The sequence below is a fragment of the Monodelphis domestica genome, chromosome 7 (genome assembly GCF_027887165.1).
Source record: "Monodelphis domestica isolate mMonDom1 chromosome 7, mMonDom1.pri, whole genome shotgun sequence".
Taxonomy (NCBI): domain Eukaryota; kingdom Metazoa; phylum Chordata; class Mammalia; order Didelphimorphia; family Didelphidae; genus Monodelphis; species Monodelphis domestica.
The window spans coordinates 92,352,404-92,377,034 of record NC_077233.1 but is presented as its reverse complement, the minus strand read 5'-3'; the positions used below and the strand labels follow the sequence as shown (position 1 = coordinate 92,377,034).

The 24,631-nt window shown below is 43.8% G+C and overlaps 1 protein-coding gene across 12 annotated transcripts in view; it reads right to left on the bottom strand.

Moving 5' to 3' along the window:
- The window catches only part of USP19 (ubiquitin specific peptidase 19), a 32,480-nt gene extending 8,551 nt beyond the window's left edge, over positions 1 to 23,929 (bottom strand). For 3 of the 12 annotated variants that reach the window (XM_007499837.3, XM_007499838.3, XM_056805080.1), the window contains exons 1-21: positions 23,608 to 23,902; positions 18,520 to 18,779; positions 17,798 to 17,854; positions 17,411 to 17,539; positions 17,033 to 17,166; positions 16,610 to 16,918; positions 16,271 to 16,508; positions 14,876 to 15,077; positions 14,696 to 14,767; positions 14,327 to 14,442; positions 13,688 to 13,902; positions 13,401 to 13,596; positions 13,156 to 13,289; positions 12,186 to 12,344; positions 11,966 to 12,076; positions 10,353 to 10,463; positions 10,133 to 10,234; positions 1,472 to 1,612; positions 1,244 to 1,362; positions 866 to 1,003; positions 444 to 772 (exon numbers count right to left, since the gene is read on the bottom strand). In XM_007499837.3, coding sequence (XP_007499899.2) covers positions 444 to 772; positions 866 to 1,003; positions 1,244 to 1,362; positions 1,472 to 1,612; positions 10,133 to 10,234; positions 10,353 to 10,463; positions 11,966 to 12,076; positions 12,186 to 12,344; positions 13,156 to 13,289; positions 13,401 to 13,596; positions 13,688 to 13,902; positions 14,327 to 14,442; positions 14,696 to 14,767; positions 14,876 to 15,077; positions 16,271 to 16,508; positions 16,610 to 16,918; positions 17,033 to 17,166; positions 17,411 to 17,539; positions 17,798 to 17,854; positions 18,520 to 18,643 — 3,136 coding nt within the window. In that variant the 5' untranslated portion in view covers positions 18,644 to 18,779; positions 23,608 to 23,902. Of the gene's footprint in view, positions 1 to 443; positions 773 to 865; positions 1,004 to 1,243; positions 1,363 to 1,471; positions 1,613 to 10,132; positions 10,235 to 10,352; positions 10,464 to 11,965; positions 12,077 to 12,185; positions 12,345 to 13,155; positions 13,290 to 13,400; positions 13,597 to 13,687; positions 13,903 to 14,326; positions 14,443 to 14,695; positions 14,768 to 14,875; positions 15,078 to 16,270; positions 16,509 to 16,609; positions 16,919 to 17,032; positions 17,167 to 17,410; positions 17,540 to 17,797; positions 17,855 to 18,519; positions 18,780 to 23,298; positions 23,487 to 23,607 lie in introns of those variants that run through there. The other 9 variants (XM_056805079.1, XM_056805081.1, XM_007499836.3 and 6 more) reach the window with 6 other exon arrangements.
- Between the last annotated feature and the right edge of the window lie 702 nt (positions 23,930 to 24,631).

Sequence of the window (24,631 nt, the reverse complement as noted above, 5' to 3'; positions counted from 1 at the left end):
AAAAACCTTAAATGTTCCCCACTGCTTACTCAAGTACAAACTGCTGATTTTGGCACTGAAGTTCTCCTACAATTTAATTCCAATTTCTCTTTTCATACTTATATCATTATCTCTCACTTAGTCTATGTTCCATCCAAACCAGACTGTAACTGTATTCTCATCCTACCCTTTCCCTTCTCAAGGCATTTTTTCATATTATTTCCCATACCTAAAACAGACTCCTTTCTTCATCTCCTCCTACCTAATGAAATTTATCTGCTAAATTGCCTCCCTTTGAGATGCAATTCCAGAGCCACTTGCCTCCATTAAACTCTCCTTGACTCCTTTCCCCCATACTCTATGATATCTTTAGTTATCAAGAAGATCCTTCTTTCAACTGAGAAAATCATTTCACCTCTCCCAGGACCATGGAACTCAGTCCTTCTTATTCATGAATCTATTACCTTCAGGCCTGAGCAACCTCTCCCCAACAGTGTCTTTGGAAAATCCTCCTTCACCAGGTATGCTGACTGTCGACTCTGAGAGGCCTGTGTCAAGACTGGGCACAGCATTCCGATCAGAGGGTGCCCGGCTCCTTGAGGAACCTGTGTCACCAAGCTCAGCCACTGTAGGGGACACCTGGGATTCTGGTGAGGGTCTTAAGTCCCGATCCCCATCCCCTGCTTCCAAAGTGCTTGGCACAGGGGGCGTAGAGCTGCTTAGCACCTGAGGGCTCTGTTCTGGGGATACACGGCCTAGTTGGAAGGGTGGCTGGAACACACTCACAGAATACCTAGAGTTGGGTTGAAAAGAGACTCCATTAGAATCCAAATGGCATTGCCCCCTTCTCCCCTACCCCAATCTCTGTTGGGATGAATGTACTCACCGAGCATAACCCTCAAGGAGCTGAGCCAGACGAGCATAAGTGAGACGGGATTCAGGGACACTGATGAAGAAGGGGAAGCCAATATTCTCTGGACGGCACAGGCCTTTGTGATCTGGCCAATGAGTCTTTTGACAAACCCTATGAAAAGAACAGGTATAAGTGCCTCTGCCTCACCTACCCAGGTCAGGAAAAAGAACAACTGGGGGCCAGGGGAGAAATGGGGAGGTTGCTAATTCTAGACATCTCTGGTGCATGTTGGAAGTAAAAGTCCTAGGCTCAGTGGGAAGGCTTGGGGGTAACTGTGTTCAGACAGCCAAGGCCAGTAATAGATGGAAACGGGCTAGGGGAGGACCAGGTGGGAATAGAGGGCTGCCTCACTGGTTGCAGTAGCCAACACGGTAACATCGGGTACAACGCTTCAATTTCTCGTCCTCAGATTGCTGCTTCTTCTGGCAGGCAGCACACTTGGCAATGGGGACACTGGGTACCTGAGGACGCTGGAAAAGAATACAAAGTTCCAATCTGTCCTCCTTTCCATTTTTTATTAATTTTTAATACCACCCCATCTCTTTTTTTATTTCTAACTGGGTGGATGGGCAGACCAACCTGCTGCACCTGAAGGACTACCACCCGCTCCTTGGCCAGTTCTGGGGACAGCACTTCGAAGCAAAGGAGCAGATCAGTAGGAGAGACAGTGTCTAGTGAATGTGATGGCAGGAATACACGGTGAAATCGGTTCTTAATCACCTGATTTAAAGAAAGGGTAAGAGCACAAAGGTTTCATTCAGTCATCCAATATCTTTTCCTCAAAACTACCAGTGTCAGGTAATGCAAATCCTTGATTGCCCACTAGGAATATGGATAGGATGGAGCTCAGGCTCAGGAACACAAGGGCATAGGGATAAGGAAGGAGAGAAAGGAGAGAACAGGAAGGAGGAAGAAAGAGTTAGAAAAAGAAAGGAGAAAGGAAAAGGGGAAGAGGAGGAGAGAGGAAGAAAAGAGAGAGAAGAGGAGGAAGGAGAGGGAGAGGGAATAGAGGAAAAGGGAGGGGAAGGGGGAGCTCTCCAAGAGGAACAAGTATCTTATAGTAAGTCAACTGGTAATATCACATGCCATTAAGAGCTGGGATTCATTTTGCAGTCTAAACACTATAAAAGCAGATCACATTTCTATAAGACTTCAAAATTTACCAAAGGTTGGTAGTACAAATGCTATTTTCACCTTACAGATGAAACTGAGGTTCAAGAAGGCTAAAAGATTTGGCCCTTGTTACACAGTTAGGAGGCCATGAACTCTCCCCTACACACTACTACTTCCTGTCTCACAAGGCTCCTCATACATCCAAATGGGCAGTGGCCTAAGTAGATTTAACAGTCTCATAGCTGGCTAATTCCCCACAGAGGATAGAACAGGAAGGCAGCAGAGGAGGGGGCATGATCCCTGAATGCAGTTACAGGACTTGGATTTGAATGTAGGCCTTCTATTTATTCCTTGTATAACTTGGAGAAGTCTCTTCTCTCTGGGTCATAATTTCTTGATCTAGAAATGAATGAACAGGAATTAAATGATCTCAAAGATCACGTACAATTGTAATTACAATACATTCATTTAGGAGACAGAAGGTTCTCCATGATGAGAGTTAAGTCACTCATTTTGGGGCTGATGTAGCTACATGGCAAATGATGTCACTGGAATACCTGGATTCCAACACAGGCTTTAAAGACTACCTCAAAAAAAAAAGACTACCTCAAATCCCACCTCCAAGAAGTCTTCATTATCTAACCATCTTGGAGGGGACATGAAGGGAGGGGAAGAATCACTGATACAAGGGAAGACCTTTTCCTTCAGAATTAATATAAAGTTTTGTTCTGCATCTATCTAATGCACTTTTTTGTGTCATACTTCCATTATCTTCTCCTTGATGCTCTCTTTTCTCTAGGTTTTTGTAGCATTCATGTCTCATAATTCTCTGGTCTGCCAGCTCCTTCTCTGTCTCCTTTGGTGGACAGACTTTTTTCCTAGGACTGTAGGAGACCCCAAAGGATCTGTCTTAGGCCGACTTCTTTTCTATTTCACTTGATCTCATCAGGTTCCATGGTTTCAATTATCATCTCTATGCAGATGATTCTCAGATCCAATCCACTGACCCAGTCTTAATCTTTTATCTCCAGTCTCACATTACAACTACCTATCATACATCTCAAACTAAAAGTCCTATAGAAATTTTATATTTAACATATCCAAAACTGCAATCATTTTTTCCCTTCAAACCCTCCCCTCTTCCTAACTTCTTTATTACTATCAAGGACACCACCATTATCCCACTCAGTCTCACATCTAGGTGTCATTCTCAAATCTTCACTTTTTCCTATAATCAATCAGCTGTCAAAATCCTGTCATTTCTACCTTCATAATATCTCTTGTATAGAAGCCTCCTTATCTCCTCTGACACTGTCACCAGTGTGGTGCATCATCCTTATCACTTCATGCCAATATGATGGTCATAGTCTACTGGTGGGTCTCTTTCCCTCTTCTCTATTCCTATTCCATTTGGGGATTGAGGAATAATACAACAGAGCCAATTACTTAAGTTCCTATTAGTTTAGACCTATGATATAGCAAACATAACAACCCCTCCAACAAAAATGAAGTGACATCATGGAAAATATCTAGCTTTTGACAATTGCATCATACTGATATTTATCAACTTCCCAGTGTACTCTTGTCCTTGGCTGTTAGGCCTTTATATATCAGCAACTGCTAAACTTCCATTCATCTCTAATCTGCAACTTTAGGTCTTGGCTTTGGGGAAAGACTTAACCCCTAAAAGATTTTCTACCTTTTTCTGCCATTGCCTCTCTAAATGACCATCCCTATCTGGCATCTATTCCTTCTTTCCCTTTTGCCCCATTACACTGCACAATTTATAATAGCATGTCTTTCCTAGTTTGTTTACAAGGGAAAAGAATAGATATAGAATTGAAATAAAACACCAGGGAAAGACTATTAGGAGTATGTATGAAAGAAAACAACCCAGTTCTAAACTGAAGGGTTCAAGTACATAGTCTCAAAGCTAGGGGACATCGGGAACCATTTAAGTCTAATGTATACCTGAAAATGAATTGCTTCTACAATATCCTAACAAATGAGCATACAGTCTCTACTTGAAGACCTCTGGTTTCAAGGAACTGTCCACTACTTCCACTAATATAAGTTCTTTCCTTCCATCAAATCATAATTTTGCCTTTCTGAAACTCCCACCCATCATTCCTATTCTTACTTTCTACAGCCAAGCATAATAAGTCTCATCTATCCTTCTACATACTAGACTTTCAAAAACTTGATGACAATGATCATATTATAGCTTAAATCTTCTCTTCTCCAAAGTAAATATTACCGATTCTCAGATGGCATGGTCTTCAATTTCTTTATGACCTTACTTAAATACCCTCTAATATCAATATCCTTCCTGCTCTAAAAATCAGATTAGGAAACTTGAGTTTCCAGACTAACTATGGTCCATATGACCATAATAGAGGGTTGTATGATTAATCCTTCATTTATTATTGTAGCAATAAAAAAAAAGCATGTTCTTTTCTTCTGAATCATATTAACAAAACATAACCCATAGCAGCCATGAATCAAGATTCTTGGATTTCTCATTCTATACAGATGGATTTAATGGGTATAGGAAGGTTGAGAATGATTCATTGCTACCAAGACCCTGCAAATCAAGTCACAACTGGTGGGGAGAGGGAGGGAATAAATTTGCTTTTTATCAATCCAAGGTCATATATGAGGAGTTTAAAGGTCCTTTGGAAATCATTTACTCCAACCTCACTTTGTAAGGGAGGAAATCAAGATCCAACACTAAAATAACTTGCCCAATGTTACAAATAGTTGAACTGAGATTTGAAAGAAGGTCCCTTGGACACCAAAGTCAGAGATTTCAACAGAAATGGTCAAAGGATTTGAAACAAGCAGTTTTCAGATGAAGAAATCAAAGCTATCAATAATCATATGAAAAAATGTTCTAAATCATTCTTGATTAGAGCAATGCAAATTAAAACAACCTGAGGTACAAGCTCATGCTTATCAGACTGGCCAATATGACAGTAAAGGAAAGTGATAAATGTTGGATGGGAAATGGCAAAATTGGGACAGAAATATATAGTTGGTGGAGTTTTGAACTGATCCAATCATTCTGTACAGCAGGCAATTTGGAACTATGTTCAAAGAGCCATAAAACTGAGCTTACACTCTTATCTAGGTCTGTATCCTAAAGATATAATAAAAAAGGGGAAAGGAACCCATTTGTACAAAAATATTTATAGTAGCTCTTTTTGTGGTGGCAAAGAATTGGAAATTGAGGGAATGCTCATCAGTTGGGGAGTGGCTGAACAAATTGTGGTATATGTTGGTGATGGAATAGTATTGTGCTAAAAGGAATAATAAAGTGGAGGAATTCCATGGAGATTGGAACAACCTCCAGGAAGTGATGCAGAGTGAAAGAAGCAGAGTCAGGAGAACATTTTGCACAGAGACTGATACACTGTGGTACAATCAAAGGTAATGGACTTCTCCATTAGTGTCAATGCAATGTCCCTGAACAATCCGCAGGGATCAAGGAGAAAAAAATACTACCCTCAAGCAGAGGACAAATGGTGGGAGTAAAAACACCGAGGAAAGGCAAAAGCTTGACTATAGGGGTGGAGGGAATATGACTGAGGAGAGACTCTAAATGAACACCTTAATGAAAATACCAACAACATGGAAAAGAGTTTGGACCGAGGATACATGTGATACCCAGAAGAATCACGCATTGCCACTGGGAGGGGTGGGGGTGGGAAGAAAAAGAAAATGATCTTTGTTTCTAATGAATAATGTTTGAAAATGACCAAATAAAATAATGTTTAAAAGAAAAAAAAAGAAATGATAAGCAAGACAATTCCAAAGCCAGGGATTTTTCTTCTATATTGTCTAAGAAGTATCCTGATACTAAATCTGCTAGAAAAGATGGGCTGGTTACCCTTTGATCCAGTCATAGCATTGCTGGTTTGTACCCCAAAGAAATAAGAAGGAAAAAGCCTTGTACAAGAATATTCATTGCTGTGCTCTTTGTGATGGCAAAAAATTGGAAAATGAAGGGGTGCCCCTCGATTGAGGAATGGCTGAACAAACTGTGGTATCTGATGGTGATGGAATACTATTGTGATCAAAGAAACAATGAACTAGAGGAATTCCATGTGAACTGGAACGACCTCCAGGAATTGATGCAGAGTGAAAGGAGCAGAACCAGGAGAATCTTATACACAGAGATGGATACACTGTGGTACAATTGAATGTAATGGACTTCTCTACTAGCAGCAATGCAATGATCAAGGTCAATTCTGAAGGACTTATGAGAAAGAATGCCATCCACATTCAAAGGAAGAACTGTGGGAGTAGAAACAGAAGAAAAACAACTGCTTAATCACACGTGTCAATAGGGATATGATTGGGGTTATAAACCCTAAATGATCACCCTAGTGTAAATATCAATAATATAGAAATAGGTCTTGACCAAAGACACATGTAAAACCCAGTGGAATTGTGTGTCAGATATGGGAGGGGGTTGGGGGAAGTGGAGGGAAAGAACATGATTTTTGTAATACTGGAAAAATGCTCTAAATTAATCAATTAAATAAAACTTAAAAAAAAAAAAGATGGGCTGGAAATTAAGGGAGATTCAGATGGAAGGCTCAGGAATCCCCAATGGTCAAGAGCATACATAGTAGGCACTGTAGATAATGACAGGAGTAAAATGTCAAAGGACACATAGTATGAAGGTTAAAACACATTGTCACTAGGACAAAGAAATCCTTAAACTAAATCCAGAAAAACGAAGGTCCCCCAAGATTGTATATGACCTGGGAAGAAGAAATTTGTCATTTTCTGGTGAAGTCTTTCATGTGACAAACTAGTTAATCTTTGGTAAGAAGTCAGCAGAGATCACAAAGGCTACCCAACTGCACAGGTACCTGGGAGTTAGCTCACTGTGCTTCTGCGGTTTGAGGGTTGATAATGTTATCTTCAATTCTTTCTCAGCTCCTGTATTTTTTCTGAATACCTAAGACACATTATTCCTTAAAAGCAGCAACTACTGCTCTGTATCTGAAGCACTGTGTTCTTGTGGCAAAAGGTTTTGGATTTGTAATCCACAGAATTCAGCTTTGAATCCTAACTCAGAAACTACCCTATAGTTCTTTTCAAATATGGATCAGTAAATGAAAACTCCTTATCTCTGTTCTCCAATTTCATCTATAATAAAATGAGGGAGTTGGGACTGGATGACTCCTAAATTCCTTTCACAACTCTAAATCATAGTTGTGAAAGGGACTTCAATGATGCAGACATCTGGAGCTCTCTGACAAAAAAGAGAGCAATTAATAATTTCTTGGCTTGCATTAGTGATAACTTCATCCTTCGAAAGATAAAAGAATCAACATGAGGATATACTATTTCAGATCCATATTCATAACAAGGAGGGACCATTTGCTGGGGTGGGATAATGTGAACCAGGGAAGGAAATTACCATTCTGAGTAATTTATGATAGAGAAGAAATGTAGGGCTGTAGATTTTTTTTTTTTAAGAAAGCAAATTTCAGACAATTGAGGTAAGAACCCATGACCTAGGAGGAATGGGAGATGCTTAAGAGTTAAGTTCTGAAGATACAAAGGCAAACAATTCCCATGAGGAAGAAAACCAGGATTTGACTTTAGATTCCTGTGGCTACAGGAGGAATTCTCCAGGCAACCTAGATTTTAAAAAGAAATGTACCAAAGGTGGAAGCAAGGTCAAGGAGTAGAAAAGGAATAGAAAAGTATATAGCAAAGTCTTATAGAAAGTAACAAGAATGCTAAAACTCAGGAGGAGCTGAGGGAAGTGAAGAACTCCAAAAAGGAGTTTTCTGACTATGTTTTGAGAAAATGGAAAATCAAAAAAAGAGCAAGACCTTTACACAAGGAAGATAATGGTTCAATTATACCTGACAACAGAGAAAAAGGATACTCAATTATTTTTTTATTTTCTCTAAAAAAGATAACCTTTCTAGTGAAACAAGAGAAAAGATATGAGAAGCAGAGAGCTAATAAATACCCAAGACTGGCAAGGTGCTAGATAATAAGAGGGAACTGATTTACCCTACAATAATTCCAGTCTCCTGGCCCTGGTGGATTACACTCCTAGAGAACAGAGGCAGATGTGGCTGACACACCTCTCAGTGATTTCTTAAGTAATTAGGGGAAATGGCCAAGGTGTCACAGGACTGGAGCAGAGTCTCCAAATTACAGGCCAAGAAATTTGTCTTCTATTCCTGAGAAAATTCTAGAATGGATTATTTTTTTAAAATGGCTGATAAATACCTAAGGAGAGAATTAAGCAGTGATGATAAAGAGCCAGGCTAGCTTCATCAAGGATAGGTAAATGTTAGACTAACCTCATGTTCTTTTCAAACAAGAATATTGAGTTAGTAGATGAGAGGAATGTTGTGAATAATTCATATAGATTTTTATAAAGCTTTTGATAAAATATCTCATTATCCTTGTAAAGAATGAGATATGGGGGCGGGGGGAAGGCAGCTGGGTAGCCCAGTAGATTGAGAGCCAGAATTAGAGATGGGAGGTCCTAAATTCAAAATCTGGCCTCAGATACTTCCCAGCTGTGTGACCCTGGGCAAGTCACTTGACCCCCATTGCCTAGCTCTTACCACTCTTCTGCCTTAGAACCAATACACAGTATTGATTCTACAATGGAAGATAAGAGTTAAAAAAAAAAAAAGAATGAGATATGAATGAAACAATAATACAATTAGATGGTTAAAGAACTGGCTTGATGGTCAAATTCAAAAGAGTAGCTGGGAGAGTTCAATGTCAATGGGACAGAAGTACTTCATAAATGACCCAAGGATCAGAATTTGAACCTGTGCTAGTTTAACATTTTATCAGTAGCTTAAATAAAGGCATGGATAATATGCTTATCAATTCTGCAGATGACACGAAGTTGGTAGCTTAAGAACTATATAAGGCCTTGGACTGGCTAGAGCAGAAGTTATTAACACAAGGGCAACAGACCTCTTTAGGGATAGGTTGGAGGGGGTTTGTGAAAATGAGTAAGAAAAAAATTGCATATTTATTTCCATTAACCTCTAATTGAAGTATTTCTAACCTCTGAGTATTTCCTTCCATTTTATGAATGTTGGCAACAAAACAATTTTTTTTTAAAGGGGGTCTATAAGCTTCACCAGACTGATAAAGGGCCATACCTCCAAAAAAGTTAAGGACCCCTACACTAGAGCACTGGGCTGAAAAATAAGAAGAAATTCAATAAAGATAAAATGAATAGTCTTACACCTCAAAATAAAAAATGAGTTATACAAGTAGAAGATAGGGAATGCAGCAAGAAAAAAATTGTTCTTAAAAAGATCTTGAGCTTTAGAAGACTTCAAGCTCAATGAAACAGTGGGATAATGTTGGCAACCCCACAGCTTCCAGGAAGAGGAAAATGTCAGCATCCCTGCGCCCTCCTTGATGTCTTCAAGCAGAGTCTGGATGACCACCTGTCAAGTATTTTAGTGAGGATCCCTTTCATCCATGGGATGGACAATATGGCAGTTAAAGTCCCTTCCAATCTTAAGCATCTATGACTCTGTGAACTGGTTTCTATCTTCACCCTTCCCTTCCCATGCCACCATTCTTCTATATTAGCAAGTGACTCTATGACAAAGTCCCAACAACCCAAAAGGACTAGTACTCAATCCCATTACATCTTTTCTTTCTTTATACATGTCATACATCTTTCCTAGAATATTGTTCCCTATTTTCCTGCTTGGGATCATTACCCATTAATCATGTTATTGAGAACTGGATTAAAATTCTGAAACTAATACTTATTAACTATGAACAAATCACAATCAACAAGTCTCAGTTTTCTCATCTCCAAAATAAATAATAGTGACATGCCTCACAGAATTGCTGTGAGAATAATATAGTTTAAACTATTATTGTAGTCTGGGTACCATTTTAGGAAAATAAAGGATGCTCATGATGGAAATTCTCAATCCCTACCTTTAAACTGAAATGGAAATATCCAAACAAATATCTCAAAGAGAGAAAACGAATATCCAAACATATACTTCAAAGGGAGAAAAAGGGTGAGGGGAGAGGAAAGGAACGTGGATAAAGGATCTCTGTGGGAAAGTGGCAGGGAAAGGTTTCTCTAGGCCAAACCTCAGCCAGTCGAAGGCTTTCGGGCTTCACGTGAACACTTTGGGCCAGGGAGTCAAGCACCTCCATAGCACTGGAGTTCTCCTTACTGATGCTCACCAGGAACTACAATGAAAGAATATTAAGAGTCAGAGGTGACAGGAGCAGACAGAAGGCATGGTTAGGGTGAAGGAAGAAGGCTGAAGGTCCTGGGTCTCAGAAGGCTGGTATAAGGGCTGCTCACCTTGACAGGCTTCTTGTGTGGCTCCTTGGCAAAGTAGTACACAGTGAGCACTTTCTGCTTCTGAGGCAGGGGTACAGGCAGGTACAGGAATGGGTCGAAGGTGATGGAGAGCTGAAACCACCCAGCAGACATCGCTGAACAAAGAAGTCCTCAATTTCTGCACCAAGTCACAGAGGTTGCTGTGTGCTTGTGTGCTGTTCCCACTAGGGTACAAAAGTTACTATGTCCTGGAAATCGGCAAGCCTCCTCAGAGATTCTCCTGCACACACTAATCTGGTCTTCCTAAATGGTATTCCTTGACTCAGGAAACCAAGTTCTCAAAATCAATGGATTTAGAATATCAGTTTAGTTTATAGAGGCAACCATGCTAAGTGTTTTACAATTAGTATCTCATTTGTTCTTCACAAGAGCCCTGGGACATAGGTGCTATTATGATCCCACTTTCCAGATGTGGAAACTGAGGCAGGCAGAGATTTGTATCTTTTCCAGGATAACACAGTTCATAAGGGCCTGAGGCTGGATTTTGAGCTCAGCTCCTCCTGATTTCAGGTCCAAGGCTCTATGCACAGTGACACCACCTAGTGCTCAGAGAGATGGACTGCCTTTTCAAAGGTCACACGGGGTCTATACATGGAATCCAAATTCTGACACCCTGCTTACATCCTGCCTGGCTTCCACATGACCAGGCATTGGAGGCTCTGCATGTCTGAACCCACCTCAGCCCTTCCTATCTATTTTCTTCCTCTCTAGCAGCCTTGCTTTCCTATTCTCCTCCCCACCCACTTAAAGGCCGATTTCTCCCTCCAAATCTCTCTTGTATGCTATTCTTACCACCCAAAAATACCATGGGCTAGATTTGGGGTCAGTGGCTTAGGCTTTGAACTCCAACTCCACAACTTACTACCCATTTAGGCAAGACACTAAACCTCTAGAACTATTTCTTCCGCTGTCAATGAATGGGACAAGATGACCCTTAAGGATCCTTCCAACTCTGCTTCTAATAATACCTTCCTCTCTGCCTAGCTGAAATACTACATTTTATTTATGAGCTTGTCTTTTCTGTCTTCTCCATTAAGCCTGCACTAAATACAGAGCCACAGTGACTACCTCCCACTCCTGGTATCACTGGACCTGAGATACCACCTAGTTAACATCTCCTATGTCTCTTATTTTACTTTTTTTACTCTCTTATAATTTAAAAATTTTTTTCCCAATGAACAAGGTTTAAGTATATCCATCCCACCTCCTCCTACCATGGGGGAAAACAAAACCCTTCTAACAAATATGCAAAGTTAAGCAAAAATATTCCTTTTTTGGCTATACTGAAAATGTCTCTATCACCTCTGGAAAGAGGTGAATACCTCCCATTTTACAAAGGAGAAAACTCAGGCCTGAAGACTTGCTCAAATTCAGACAAATACTGAGTAGAAGGGCAAGATGGGTACTTGGGGGAAGAGAGCTCAGACTTAAGTTTACTTCTGCCTCCCTCATAATGTAGCTGAGCACTGGATTGAGTACAGAGCAGACAACAGTGAAATGCTTAAGTATCTGACAAATTCTGTTCAGACTGAGCCCGATCCCCTACTCCAGGCTCTTTGGGGGACCCTGCCCACCTTGGAACACACAGGGCACACCAGTTTTGACTTGTATTGTCCTTGGAACAGATCGACAATGAACGAGTCATTCCTCATTTTGTGCCGTTGCCATGCCTCCTGAGCAACCACCTGAAGGGAAAAGAGAGAGGAGGATTTAGTCATAGGGCTTCTCAAGATTATTCTCTTCCTTGACTCCCCAATCCAATTCCTTAGTTCCCAATACGCAAGTAGCCCTCACCTCATCAGGACGTCCATCAGAATCTACAGTCTCCGTATAGGGTTTATTCTGGATTCGGTTCAAGTCCTCATGCAGTCCATCCAACAAGAAGGCCATGAACTCCTGGGCATCATGCTGAGCATAGCCAGTGAACTGGTTGGCCTTGCTTGCCACAATGGCCTATAAGAAGAAATAGCAATTTGATTTCTACATTACTTTCAGAACTACAGAGCACTTCTCTGACAAAGCACTCCCCAGTGAGGGAGACAATATAAAAGTTATCACCCCTATGCATTTTATGGATAAGGAAACTAAGGCTCGGACAGAGGAAATGAATTGCCTAGTCAATGAGCTACAGATCCGGGATTCAAAGCCAATTCTCCTGATTCCAAGTCAGTCTTCTTTGTAATGCATCCTGTTATGCCTTAACACAAAACAATAAGCACCTCACTTCCAATATACAAGGTTAAAATTAAGTTATAAAGAAAAAATAGTAATAATAACATCTGCCATTTATACAGCACTTTAGTTTATAGGCACTTGCTGTACGTGACCTAGCTAGTAACTGGGAGAGCGGAGATTCTACCATGGTTCTTTTGTGATGATTTTGTTGTTGGTCAGTTGCTTTTTAAAATCGTGTGTGAGACTCCATTTGGGATTTTCTTGGCAAAGATACTCAAGTGGTTTGCCATTTCCTTCTCCAACTCATTTACAGATGAGGAAACAGAGGTAAAAAGGGTTAAGTGACTTGTCCAGGGTCACATAGCTATTACATGTCTTGAGACCAGAGTTGAACTCAGGAAAAGGAATCTTCCTGACTCCAAGTGAAGCACTCTATCCACTGTGCCATATAATTGCCCTTTCTTTATACACAAAGTAACAGAATATTTTTCTATAAAGTTTACAAGAAAGGCTAGAGCAAAATGCATAGGGCTAGAGGTGGGGGCAAGATTTAAGAGGCTAAAGAAGAACAGACCATGGAGGAGCTCACCTTCAGCTTGGAAGGCTGGAAGGCATGGTGGGTGCCTTTCCATAGTGCTCGCAACAACACTGCAAAGCCAATGGCCAGTCGTCCACCTGTGCCTAAAGGATTGCTGTAGTTTATCTCTGCCTCAAATGAACGATCTAGAAATACCAGGGCAGAAGAATGAGAGGAGTGTGAGGCAGAGCAAACATAGCCCCCTTCCCCCCCCTCCCCCGCCTCCACACCCCAGCCTTTTCCTTAGCCTGCCTCACCATGGAAGTAGTCTCGAAGTTCTCGTGTATTAGACAGGGACTGGATGACACTGTTCATGAAGCAGGTGTTGCCCAAGTTGACAAGGCCTGTGAAACCAGGCAAGCATACCTTCTTCTCTTCTTCCTCCTCCTCTTCCACACTCTCACTGCTCATGGGGCTGTGAGGCATGGGAGGGACCATGCATGTGGGCTTGGGCTGTGAAGGGTAGACAGTATGATGAGTATGGAGGGTATCCATGCTACACTGCTGCCATCCACACACTATCCCAACCCAGTCCCCTGCTCACCGATGTGAGAGGGGGCTCTGGCTTCAGGGACACGTGCTCTGGTGGAGTGCGGACTGCCACACTATCCAGCCCTGATTCTTCAGTCCGGGCCTTCACCTTTTCCTTCTCCCCAACTCGAGTCTCTTCCTGGCTGGCCAGAGGGGAGCCACCCGGTGGGGCTGCATCCAGGGGAGTTGGGCCTGTCGGCATGGCAACCTTTGCACCACCCACTGCACCTTAAAAAGGGGGAATAGGGGGCTGGTGGTTAGCAGCACATGGAGGGGAGGGGAGCAAGGCCTTTCACGATAGCCCCAAGGACCAGGAACACCCTGCCTGACACACAAGAGCAGGGTTTATAGCATTAAAGGAACTGATGAAAAGAGACAAGAGAAAGTGAGAAAAAGAAGGACATTTAATGGGGGATAGATAGTACAGTGGTAGTCACAAGATTAGAGGAAGTCAAGTGGGAAGGATGATAGTAGACAGAACCAAGATGGAGATATAAGTGAAATCGAACTTGGAGAAAAGGGGAATTGTTGAGGGGGAGAAAGACATAAGGTAAGCACCTGAAGAAACACAAAACAACTCTGGAAGGGGAAGGAAATAATATGATGGGAGCTCTCAGGAAGGGGAGACACGAGGGGAGCTCGGGGTGCAGACCTCGTGTGGCTGGGGCCTCAAGGCCCCCCCAGCGCTGACTCTGCCGCTTCCTGAGGCAGATGTCGATTCGAGAAGATGTGAAGTGATACACACACTGTTCAGGCTGAATCATATTCCTGTTCCACAAATAAAAGATAAGGTCTGCAGATCTCCCTCCAACTGCCCAGTCCCACCCAAGCCCCAGGCAATATCAGCCCTCATATCACCATTCCCATGTCCCTTCTCAAAGGCTCCTCAATCCCTAGGCTAGAGACAGAAATGAGCTCTAAAGTTGGATCATAAAAAGCCAAATCAGGGGTCCCGGATACATCAACCCTCAGTCCAGACCACCCTGAAAAGACAGGGTCTCTGGGGTTGATGAGACTATACCTGAGCTTCACCTGCCATCGGAAGATAGTATGTGGTCCGCAGTCTGGGTGCAGCCGCAGAAAGTTCATATCACTGGAAAGGCATCAAGATAAGCTAGTCTGGATATGTCCCTCTCATTTCTCTATCATATTTCAGCCTTACCCCATTCCTTATTCTAACCATCCATGCAGACTCACTCACTTGGTCTGGAAAACCAAGGTGAAGTCCTGTTCACGAAACAGTACTCGGGAAGTCTTCCGGCAGATCTCCTTTACATAAACATGTACAACCACCGAATCTGGACCCTTCTCATAGGAGTCATTCTTCACAAATGTCAGTATCACCATGGGCTCAGGCTCTGGCTCAGGTTCAGGTTCAGGCTCAGGCTTAGGCTCTGTGCAGACTGTGACAAGGAAATCACTTTAAAAGACTGATATATATTAATTTAAGGTCGCCAAGGAATTCAGCTATGTAATTCCTAAATGAAAACTCAAGTCAGCAGTCAACCTTTTATGGAGTTTTAATTACAAACAGGAGTTAGAAAGGAATTAGAGATAGAGAGATAGAGGTAGAGAGAAAGGGGAGAGAAGGGAATAGGGCTTAAATACCCCTTCTGTTTAGGCTGGGCCAAAAGGCCCAAGCCCTTAGATAGCTGGGGCAAAGGAAGGAGATCAGTCCCTATTACTCATGTGACCAAAATGGAGAAACAGTCTCAGAGCCCCCACCTTCAGCTTCCTTCAGAGCAAGCTTCTCAGAGCACACTGCAACCACTCCCCCTGAGTCTTCAGACCCCTCTCTCTTTAAGGAAACCATCCAAGTTCCCTCCCCTCAGTTCTCACATCTACCAATCACTGTCCATCAATTTCCCTGTGCCAATGGAGGCTCTAGCTTAACCCAGGACCGCCCAGAGGTCTCTGGCTTTTTTGCACATGTCTGTTGAAGGTCATATTTTCAAATAATTAAATCTTTGATCCTTTGCTACAGCCCTTTCTAAATCCTGTTAACCTGAGTAGGGTAGAGATTCAAATAATTAAATTTTGATCTATGCTGCAGCCCTTCCTCAATCCTGTTAGGACTGAGTAGGGTGGAGATTGATTCCAAGTATCTCCATTGTATCAATTCCAAAATCAATCATGACTCAAAGAAATTCCTGTTCTATGCTTAAGCATAGGTCAAAGTCCTTTCCATTGTTCAGCAAAAGGTTTCTGTCCTAAAGTAATCTTAAGAAGGGAGGAGGGGGAAACTCTCATGCCAATGGGGTTCACATTCCAATAGCCAAGACCCACTATCAATAGGAAATTTTTCAAGTATGAAATTTCCCAATGGTGAAATTTCCAACATTTATAAGTCTAAGAAATTTTGAGGTTTACAAGACCCATATAATTAGACTTGCCATAGATTTTCTTTGCCCAACCAGGATCACAGTCACCACCAATTCTACCCTTGTCATTCCCAGGTCAAAATTAAACTCCCTCCAGGCTAAGTGTTACCAATGAGTCCCTGCAAAAGTCAAAACCACTATAGTATCACTCTTCCTCACATCCTATATATTGTCATTTGCACCCAGCCAAGCCCCAGGACATGTCTCACCCATACCATCAGGTGTAGCTTCTGAAGTTGCTGCTGCTGCCTCCTCATTCTGGTCCTCTTCTCTACCCTGGGAGAGGGCTGGATAGGCCATCTCATTCTGGTGTGGTGGCATCTTCTCCCCTTCCAGGGGATTCTCTAGAGAAGGGGTTTGATTTTCCTCCTGACTGGACTGTTGAGTACAATGGGCCATCAAGGATGATTGCTCTGGCTCCCCAACAGATGCTTCAGGCTCTGTTGAAACAGGCTATTCATGGGAAAATATGAATCAACACTTAAAAAGTCATCTATGAACCCAACCACTTCCCAGTGCAAAGGACCCATTCTACTTCATCCCATACACCTTACCTTAACTGTGGGTTCTGCTAAAGAGGGAGAGCCATCACCTCGAGGACCTGGGCTGCCCCTGGAGGCCTCCCCTTCAGGAACACCCCGGAGGTGCACTGCCCGCTTGGCACTAGGCCCTGCTTGGGCTCCAGGACCTGTTCCTGTGCCTGCTTCACCTCGGCCCTGGGCTCGCTTCTGATTTCGTGGCTCTTGTTTCTCTCTTTGGAGCTCTGGGCTAGATCCAGATTCTAGAAGACTGGGGGACACCTCTTGTCCATTTTCTTTGCAATGGACCCCAAGTCCCAAATCCCGACTTACAGGCTTCTTTTTCTGCAAAAGACACCTCAATATTAGATGACCCCCTCAGAGTTCTGACCCTTCACCCCTCCTCTTCAGTGCTCCCCTATAGAGAAGGTCTCTACAACCTAGGATGAAAAGGCTCACCAGAAGGGAAGGCCAGGTCTGAAGTGGAATCTTCTTATGCAATAACAACTGTAGGACACCACCCTTTCGGGCCTGAATCTTGCTGCAGGAACTTTCGATCTCCTCATAAAAGATGCAGCTCCACTGCCGGCCATCTAAGGGGGACAAGCAATAGAAACTACTGATACTTCCAGACCACTCCCTAATTCTATCCTCTTCGGTAGCTCCTCCTCAATTTTGAAGTTAAAGCTCTTGGGAGTAACTGGTCCATGGGAAAGAGAAGGCAGCAAATGGGCAAAAGTGGCCTATCTTGGGAATAAGACCTCCCTCATTCTGTGCTCATTGTGGGGATATATACAGAGAACCAGACACACCCACCACCCACACCTGGAGCCAAACCTGGTAACTGCACCACACAGTCTGTATCAGTGAAGGTCACATCTTCTTCTTCTATCCGCAAAGGCCCTGACCCCACATGCAGCTTTACAATCACTTCATCTGCATTTTGCTTCCAATCTAGCAGTAGTTCTGTCAGAGATAAGACCAGAGAAGCTCCCATGAGTTCCCTGAGGTATCAGGCAGGATCCACTACTACTGCAAGCTATTGACTGAGCCTGACACAGGAAAAAGCTCCCTATCCTCAAATCTTAAATGGCCTGTATACTGTCATTGGCAGTATGTTCACTTAGAGAATTCTCTCATCCACATATGTTTGTATCTGGTCCCTGAGCACATTCAGAGAGTACAGGTCAAGTGAGAAGCCAAACCTTTCCCTCAATTACTTACCTTCCTTGAATTCCTGCTCCTCTTGAAGGGTATATGGTTTCAACCCTAGGGCAGGCCCTAAAAAGCAAAGGCAAGGGATGTGAGGTCAGGAATGAAATATACTTTCCATTTTCCATTTGTTGAGGGGTGGGAGGACTCAGGCGTAACTGAATACCTACTCTTCTTCCCTCACTGCTTCTGGGGATACAAAGTCACACAAGCCTGAAGCCTGTTTAACTCCTTAAAACCTGCAACTCAGGATCAATTGTCAATCCCTTCCCTCCTCCACTTCATTACAAGGTAGAAAAATCATTAGGGGAGGGGAGTCTGGTATTAACTACTCCCATTTCTATATCATTTGAAGGTTTACTCAATATTTTCCCCTGAACAGTCCTAGAAGGAATGAGCAAAGGGAGGACTCTCCCCATTTTACAGATAAGGAGATAGACACTGAGAAGAAAAATGAATGATCCATGGTCACAGAAATAAGATTTAAGCTCAATTTTCTGACTTTAAATCTAGTGCCCTTCCCAGTCTTCTATGCTAATTACTCTATCTCAATGGGATGAAGCCAGGGGGTTGGTTTGGTTTTGAGTAATGAGGTGCTCCACCTATGTAGAGGATAACTTATTTTTTAAAAAATCAATGGAGAAGGGCAAAGGGAATATCAACTTAAACCCACTAGCTGCCCAGGGGCTCCCTTCTTTGGAGTTATAAAAGCATTTTCCATGTCTGGCTCCCACCTCTCTTGGGCTCCCCATCCTTGCTCTCTTGGTTCACACGATCCTTCTGCTTCTTCTTGTTGGTGGCATCCTCCAGCCCCTGGGGGCATCTTCGCTGGCCTGTGGCACTAGCCCCTCCGGACATCTTGAGCCGCTTGCTTGACACCCAGAATCCACCGGGGTCAGTGATGGAGTCTGGGTCAGGGGTTCGACGTTTTCTTCCTGGCCCAGCTATCTTGGCGACTCTCTGTGGCCAAACTTTCCAGTGAGGAACAAATGACCTAAGGAAAAATGGACCCTGGTCATTCGATGCCAAGTCCTAGAAGGTAAAGAAGTTTTTTTGGAGAGTAAGAAGAGTATTGATATATGGTAAGGGCTTTGGGTATGTAGGAGAGAACCTCACTCACCACTGAAACTGGATGTGAATGAATAAGAGAAGAAATCCAGCACCCAGGGAAGAAATTTAATCATCTTTATATTGTAGTTATTTATTTTTATCTATCTTATTACAGAAGTGCCAACGTCTATAAAATGTAACTGGAAGAGGGGGACAGCAAAGTGGCTCAGGAGATAGAGAGCCAGGCCTAGAGACAGAAGTCCTGGGTTCAAATCTGTCCTCAGACATTTCCCAGCTGTGTGACCCCAGGCAAATGACTTAACTCCCATTGTCTAGCCCTTACCACTCTTCTGCCTCAGAAGACAGAAGTCAAGGATTTAAAAGATAAAAAATGTAACTGGAAAATGTTTAACAAATAAAATTACAACAAAACATAATGTTAATTTGTCGTTTTCTAGCAGGAATTGGTTTCTATTGAGTGTGACACCATTGCCTTCCTATTCCAAAACTACATAATTAAAAAAAAAAAACTTATCTTCTGTCTTAGTATCAATTCCATGGCATAATAGTGGTAAGAGCTAGGCAATAAAAATCAAGTGACTTGCCAAGAGTCACACAGCTAGGAAATGTCTAAGGACATATTTGAACCCAGATCTTCCCATCTTTCTAGACCTAGTGCTCTATCTACTGTATTACCTAGCTGCCCTGACAAAAGCACATCTTAATCCTATTAGTGCAGGGCTTCACAACACTTGAAGGAAGGTCATATTGAGTTAACTATATTCCAACAGAAAGAACCCTGGATTTGGATCATCAGACCTGGGTTTGAATCTTGGCTTTGCCACCCAATAAACTTCAGCCAGTCAATAAACCTTTCTGGACCTCAATTTCTATATTTGAAAAATAAGTCACACTAGATGACCACCTATAGTTCTGAGCAAGAGGGAACAGCTTAAAGGGACAGAGCTACAAGATGGATAATCACTGAGAAAGGATCTGGATGACTACTGGGTCCATGAAAAGTCAGCAGGAGGGAAAGTCAGAGGAAAAAGCCCTGTGAACGGAGTGAGAACCAGAAAGGAAAGAGGGAGTCTACTAACTGCCAAGTCCTGGCTTGATTAAAAGGAAATGTTTTTGGATTCCCCACAAGCACCAAGGTGGGGAGGTATCCCAACTATTGTTTGGCTCCTATTGGGTTACTTTTCAAGTTCTTCTCTTGACTCCAGACTAGAACATGCATAAAAAGGCAAGTGTGGCAAGTGAATGAGGTGGCCCAGGGCACACATTCCTATAGAGCTGAACTGGATGTAGGGCCTTTGGGCAGGGCTATTCTGAGGGCCAAGTGAATGATAAAGGCAGCTGCAGACCTCTTTGGCTGGGGCTCTCAAACTGGCCAGTGCCTTGGCTGTCTGATTAAGGAAAGGATTCCAGCTTCCTCTGCTTCCCTTACATATAAGAAGAGCTGCTATAAGAGCAACAGGCAAAAGAGGCAAGAAAGCATTAGTTCTCATTCTCTGCCATCCTGGGCCCAATCTAGCCACCATGGCTCTCGGGTTTGTTACCCAGTCCCTCTTTCTTTGCCAGGGCTTTACTCCCTAGTAGAGAGATTGCCATGCAAAAGCAGACCACATTCACGTGGTATTCCTCCTACCAGTTCAGAAAATTTCTCAGGCTCTGGCCAGAACTCTACTTCCACCTTCAGTGTTCCACATGCCCATGATGGGGATAAAGAAGAGGGTATGGAGAAGGCAGGAAGACCTGGAGCCTGTCATTCTTTTTCAATTTCACTCTGTTGCTTAGTCACCTAAAGTACATGCCACTTTATCATTAGGAGTGGTAGGGCCAGTTTCCATTGCTAAGAAGAGATGAGGCCTGGGTGCTAACTCAAGGCCCTGGGGAAGCACCAGGATAGGCTTAAATGGAAACACAGCACTCCCTACACCATCCAGCAGGGTCTAGGCTATAAATGGATGTCTCTGAACACTAAGCACAAAAACCATTCTAAACTCCAGAACACAGAGCCCATAACAAGATTAAACACTAGCACCAGGACTGTCCCCACCTCACTTTCTACAACCAATTCCGAATCTCCTTCCTGTTTCCTACAATACTCTTCGGAAGGTAGGAAACAGGAGAAAGGAAGAATCACAGCAAACTATGTAAGGGCTAGGCAAATAAGAGGCATCCACATGAACAGACTAGCACTTTCTCCTTTGACACCAGCAGATCTGGTCTCCTGCCTAACCTAACATCTCTAGCACTGTCCATAGCACTTACACAAACTAGAACAAAATGACTTTTGAGGTTCCTTCCAACTCTTGAGATTCTATTATTTGGAGATCCTTTTTCTTCCCTTGGTGTCCAATATATCACCTCTGAGCCCTTGCTGTTCCTTCTTCCCTCTACTACATGTTTTAATAGCTCCATGTAGCCCCTGCAAATCACTTTCTACTCTTTCCTCCATCAGAGAGCCCCTAACATAATCCATTTCAAATGCCAAGAGGGGAACAGAATCATCAGGCGAGGTCCTAGGAGTCTAAACAACAACAGGAAACCCAACTACCATTCCCCCCTAATCTAACTTCCAATTATTAGGACTAAAGTCACTACTCAGCAGAACTGGAGTACTTCTTTCCATCTCCTCAAACCACAACACAAAAGGCTGACACAAGGGAAAGGTTCTAGTTTCTGTACATGCCTGTCAGCTTCTCTCTATACTGCCTCTTTTCAAGGCAGTCAATCCATAAATGCAATATACGGGGGAGGGGGTGGAGTCAAAAGGGACTGCATTTATTACTACAGGTTTAACTACATGAGAAACCTTAGAACATGTGTTCCCACCCTCAGCATTGACAGCTGACATTCTCCCCACTCTTGGACCAGCCTTATCTGCCTGATTCATTCATCCTTTCAACAGCATTTATTAAGCACTTATTATGTGCCAGGCATTGTACTGGGCTCTGGGGATACAAATATAAAAATAAAACAGTCCCCACCCTCAAAGTGCTTATCTTCTAATGGTTCTGATTCTAATGTACAGGAAAGAAAGGGCCTGTAACCTGTAGGTAGGCCTAATGTACTGGCTATCCCCCATGACTAGAATCCTCTGCTGCCATTTGGCTTACTCAGTTCAAATCCTACCTTCTGGAAGAGGTTTTTTTCCTGACCCTCCTCCTCTGCTTCCTTCAGGCCCTTTCCTCAGAGACTATCTACTCTGTATGTACATATAAAGTCACTTACATGTCTCCCACAATAGAACATGAAGTCCTTGAGAGCAAGAACAATGTTTTTGCTTTTCTTGTCAATCTCCAGGGCTTAGTGCCAGCATTTGACACATAATAACCATTTCATAAATGCTTACTGTCTATTTTTTGTGTTTATCAAACAAAAAACAATCACTGATCCAGAAAGTCCCTTGCCTTCATGGTAGTTTACTTGCTTACTTTACAAACCATATAATTGTAGTATTCTTACCATCTATCAGTGCTCCCCGAGACTCATCTTTTTTCTTTAACCCTTACCTTCTGTCTTAGAATCAATAGTATCAGTTCCAAGGCAGAAGAAAGGTAAGGGTAATCAGGATTAAGTGACTTCCAGGGGTCACCTAGCTAAGAAGTATCTAAGGTCACATTTGAACCCAGGCGCTCTATTTACAGTCACCTAGATGCCCCATCCATACTCACCTTTTGCAGATCTCTCCTCTTACCTAATTACAATACTCAATGCCTTTTTTCTTCCAGATTCCACCAGATCCTTAATCATAGGATTACCTCTAACATAGCTGGCTTTGTATCATTTTTTGTCACAGATCTGTGCCCATACTAACTTCACCTGTTGGATTTGGAGATCTGAGGGGCTTCCCCATCTTCCAGATTCTTTCATCATACCCAGGATTGGGCTTTGCATGTGCACAGATAATGTTCTGTCTATGGCCATGAGAAATCCGCAGGAGGGCTTCCTTGCCATGCTAGGAGCCTGCCTACTCCCACATACTACTGTTAACTCTGCTCTCCTCATTGGTAAGGATGAAGTGAACACACACAGAGGAAGCAGTTCACAGCTTCCACCACCCCATATTATCTACCAGGATTTAGAAGGAACCCTAGAAATCATAAGCGCAGGTCTCTAAAATGGGCATGAGAAGGGAACCTGAGGGACTGGGTACAGCCTAGGGAGATGATTAGTACTGAAGAGGTGAAAGGGAGTGGAAGGACATGCCCTAGGGTTGGCCTTTATGTCAGTCTCAGCCCCCACCTGTCGTAGCTCTACTTTCTCCCCGCACTCCTCCCTTCAGGGGATCTCAGAACCAAGGCCTGTCTGGCCCCTCTACTCCCCCCCGGGGCCTCTAGGTGTGTTTTAGTGATTGTTACTAAGGGCCTCGGAGGCCGGGGCGGGCCCACGCACGCGACGAGCGGACCTCGGCTCTCCAGCAGGAAGTCTTTCTGGGCCCTGACTTCGCCTACCAAGTGCGAAGAATCTCTTCCACCGTCAATCTGCCTTCCCCCTCCTCCTTCGCTTCTGGATGCCCGGCTTTCCTTCCCTCGGCCGGCGTAAGGCCGCCGAAGGGGCGGGGACCTCGGAGGAGGGGCCGGCCCCGCCCCCCCAGCTGAGAGACTGGCCTCTGGCCTCCCGGCCTCCCGGCCCAGGGCCGGCTCTCCGTGACCTTGGGCCGGGCCGGAGCAGGCGGGCGGGAGGGCTGCGCAGCGAAACGCCGCGGGCGGCCCCAACTACCCCGCCCCGGGCGGCAGGGCCTCCCTCACTCCCTCACTCACCGAGGCCGCCGCCGCCGCCAGCCCTGCACTCGGCTCTCTGGGCCCCTTGGCAACCCGCTCTCGGTTCCTGTTCCGGCGTCGGCGTCGGTTCCGTTTCCGGTCTCCCCGCTCTCTACGCCTCCTTCGTCCCGTCCCTCCCCCCCCCCGCCCGGCGCCGCCGCGGCCGCCGCTTGTTTTGTTTCGACTCGAAGTGGCGGCGGCGGCGGCGGCGGTGGCGGAGGGAGGAGAGAGCGAGGCGGTGACGCACTTCCGGGACAAGAATGAAGGGGGCAAGGGAAGGGGGCGACCGAGAGAGGTCACGTGACTTGCCGAGGACGGGGCGTTTTCTGAGCAGGCCTACCGGTCACGTGGCCGGCAAGCCCCAGAGGCGGAGCGGATGCGGGAGAGCTTCGCGGTTCTCGGATCTAATCTGGCACTTTTCGGACCTCCGGGCTGGGCGGATGTATGAGGGCTATCCCCACCCCACCCCACCCCCGTCGCCCGAGCCGGAGCAAGGTGACCTGCCTTTTTATCCTAGGCTTAAAGGGACGAGATTAGGGCACAGCCCTTGAAAGAGATTGTATCAAGTCACTGGAACTATGCAGGTAGAAATAAGATTTGTTGGAGGGCCTGCAGAAAGACGGGCTGCACACATACATTATACATGGAGCTGCGGGATGGCTAACGATCTAGAAGTATATGAAAAACATTTCAGCTCACATGTGCCTACTCTCCCACCTATTCATCCAGGATACTTCTTTACTGCGTGTGGACCGATTATTGTTCCAGAGATTCTCTTCTACTGATCCTATACCTTGAGGACAGGAAGTTTTTGTTTTTGTTTGTTGGTTTTTGTTTTTGTTTTTAAATAGACAATTTTTAACAAATTTTTTTTGACACTTTAAAATTCAGATTTTCTTCCTCCTATCTCTCTCCTTGAAGCACCTTGAATAAACGTCTGATAATAGGTTATACCTGTACTTTTATGTAAAACATTTCCATACTGCCCATGTCATGATAGAAGACATATCACACATGCAATAAA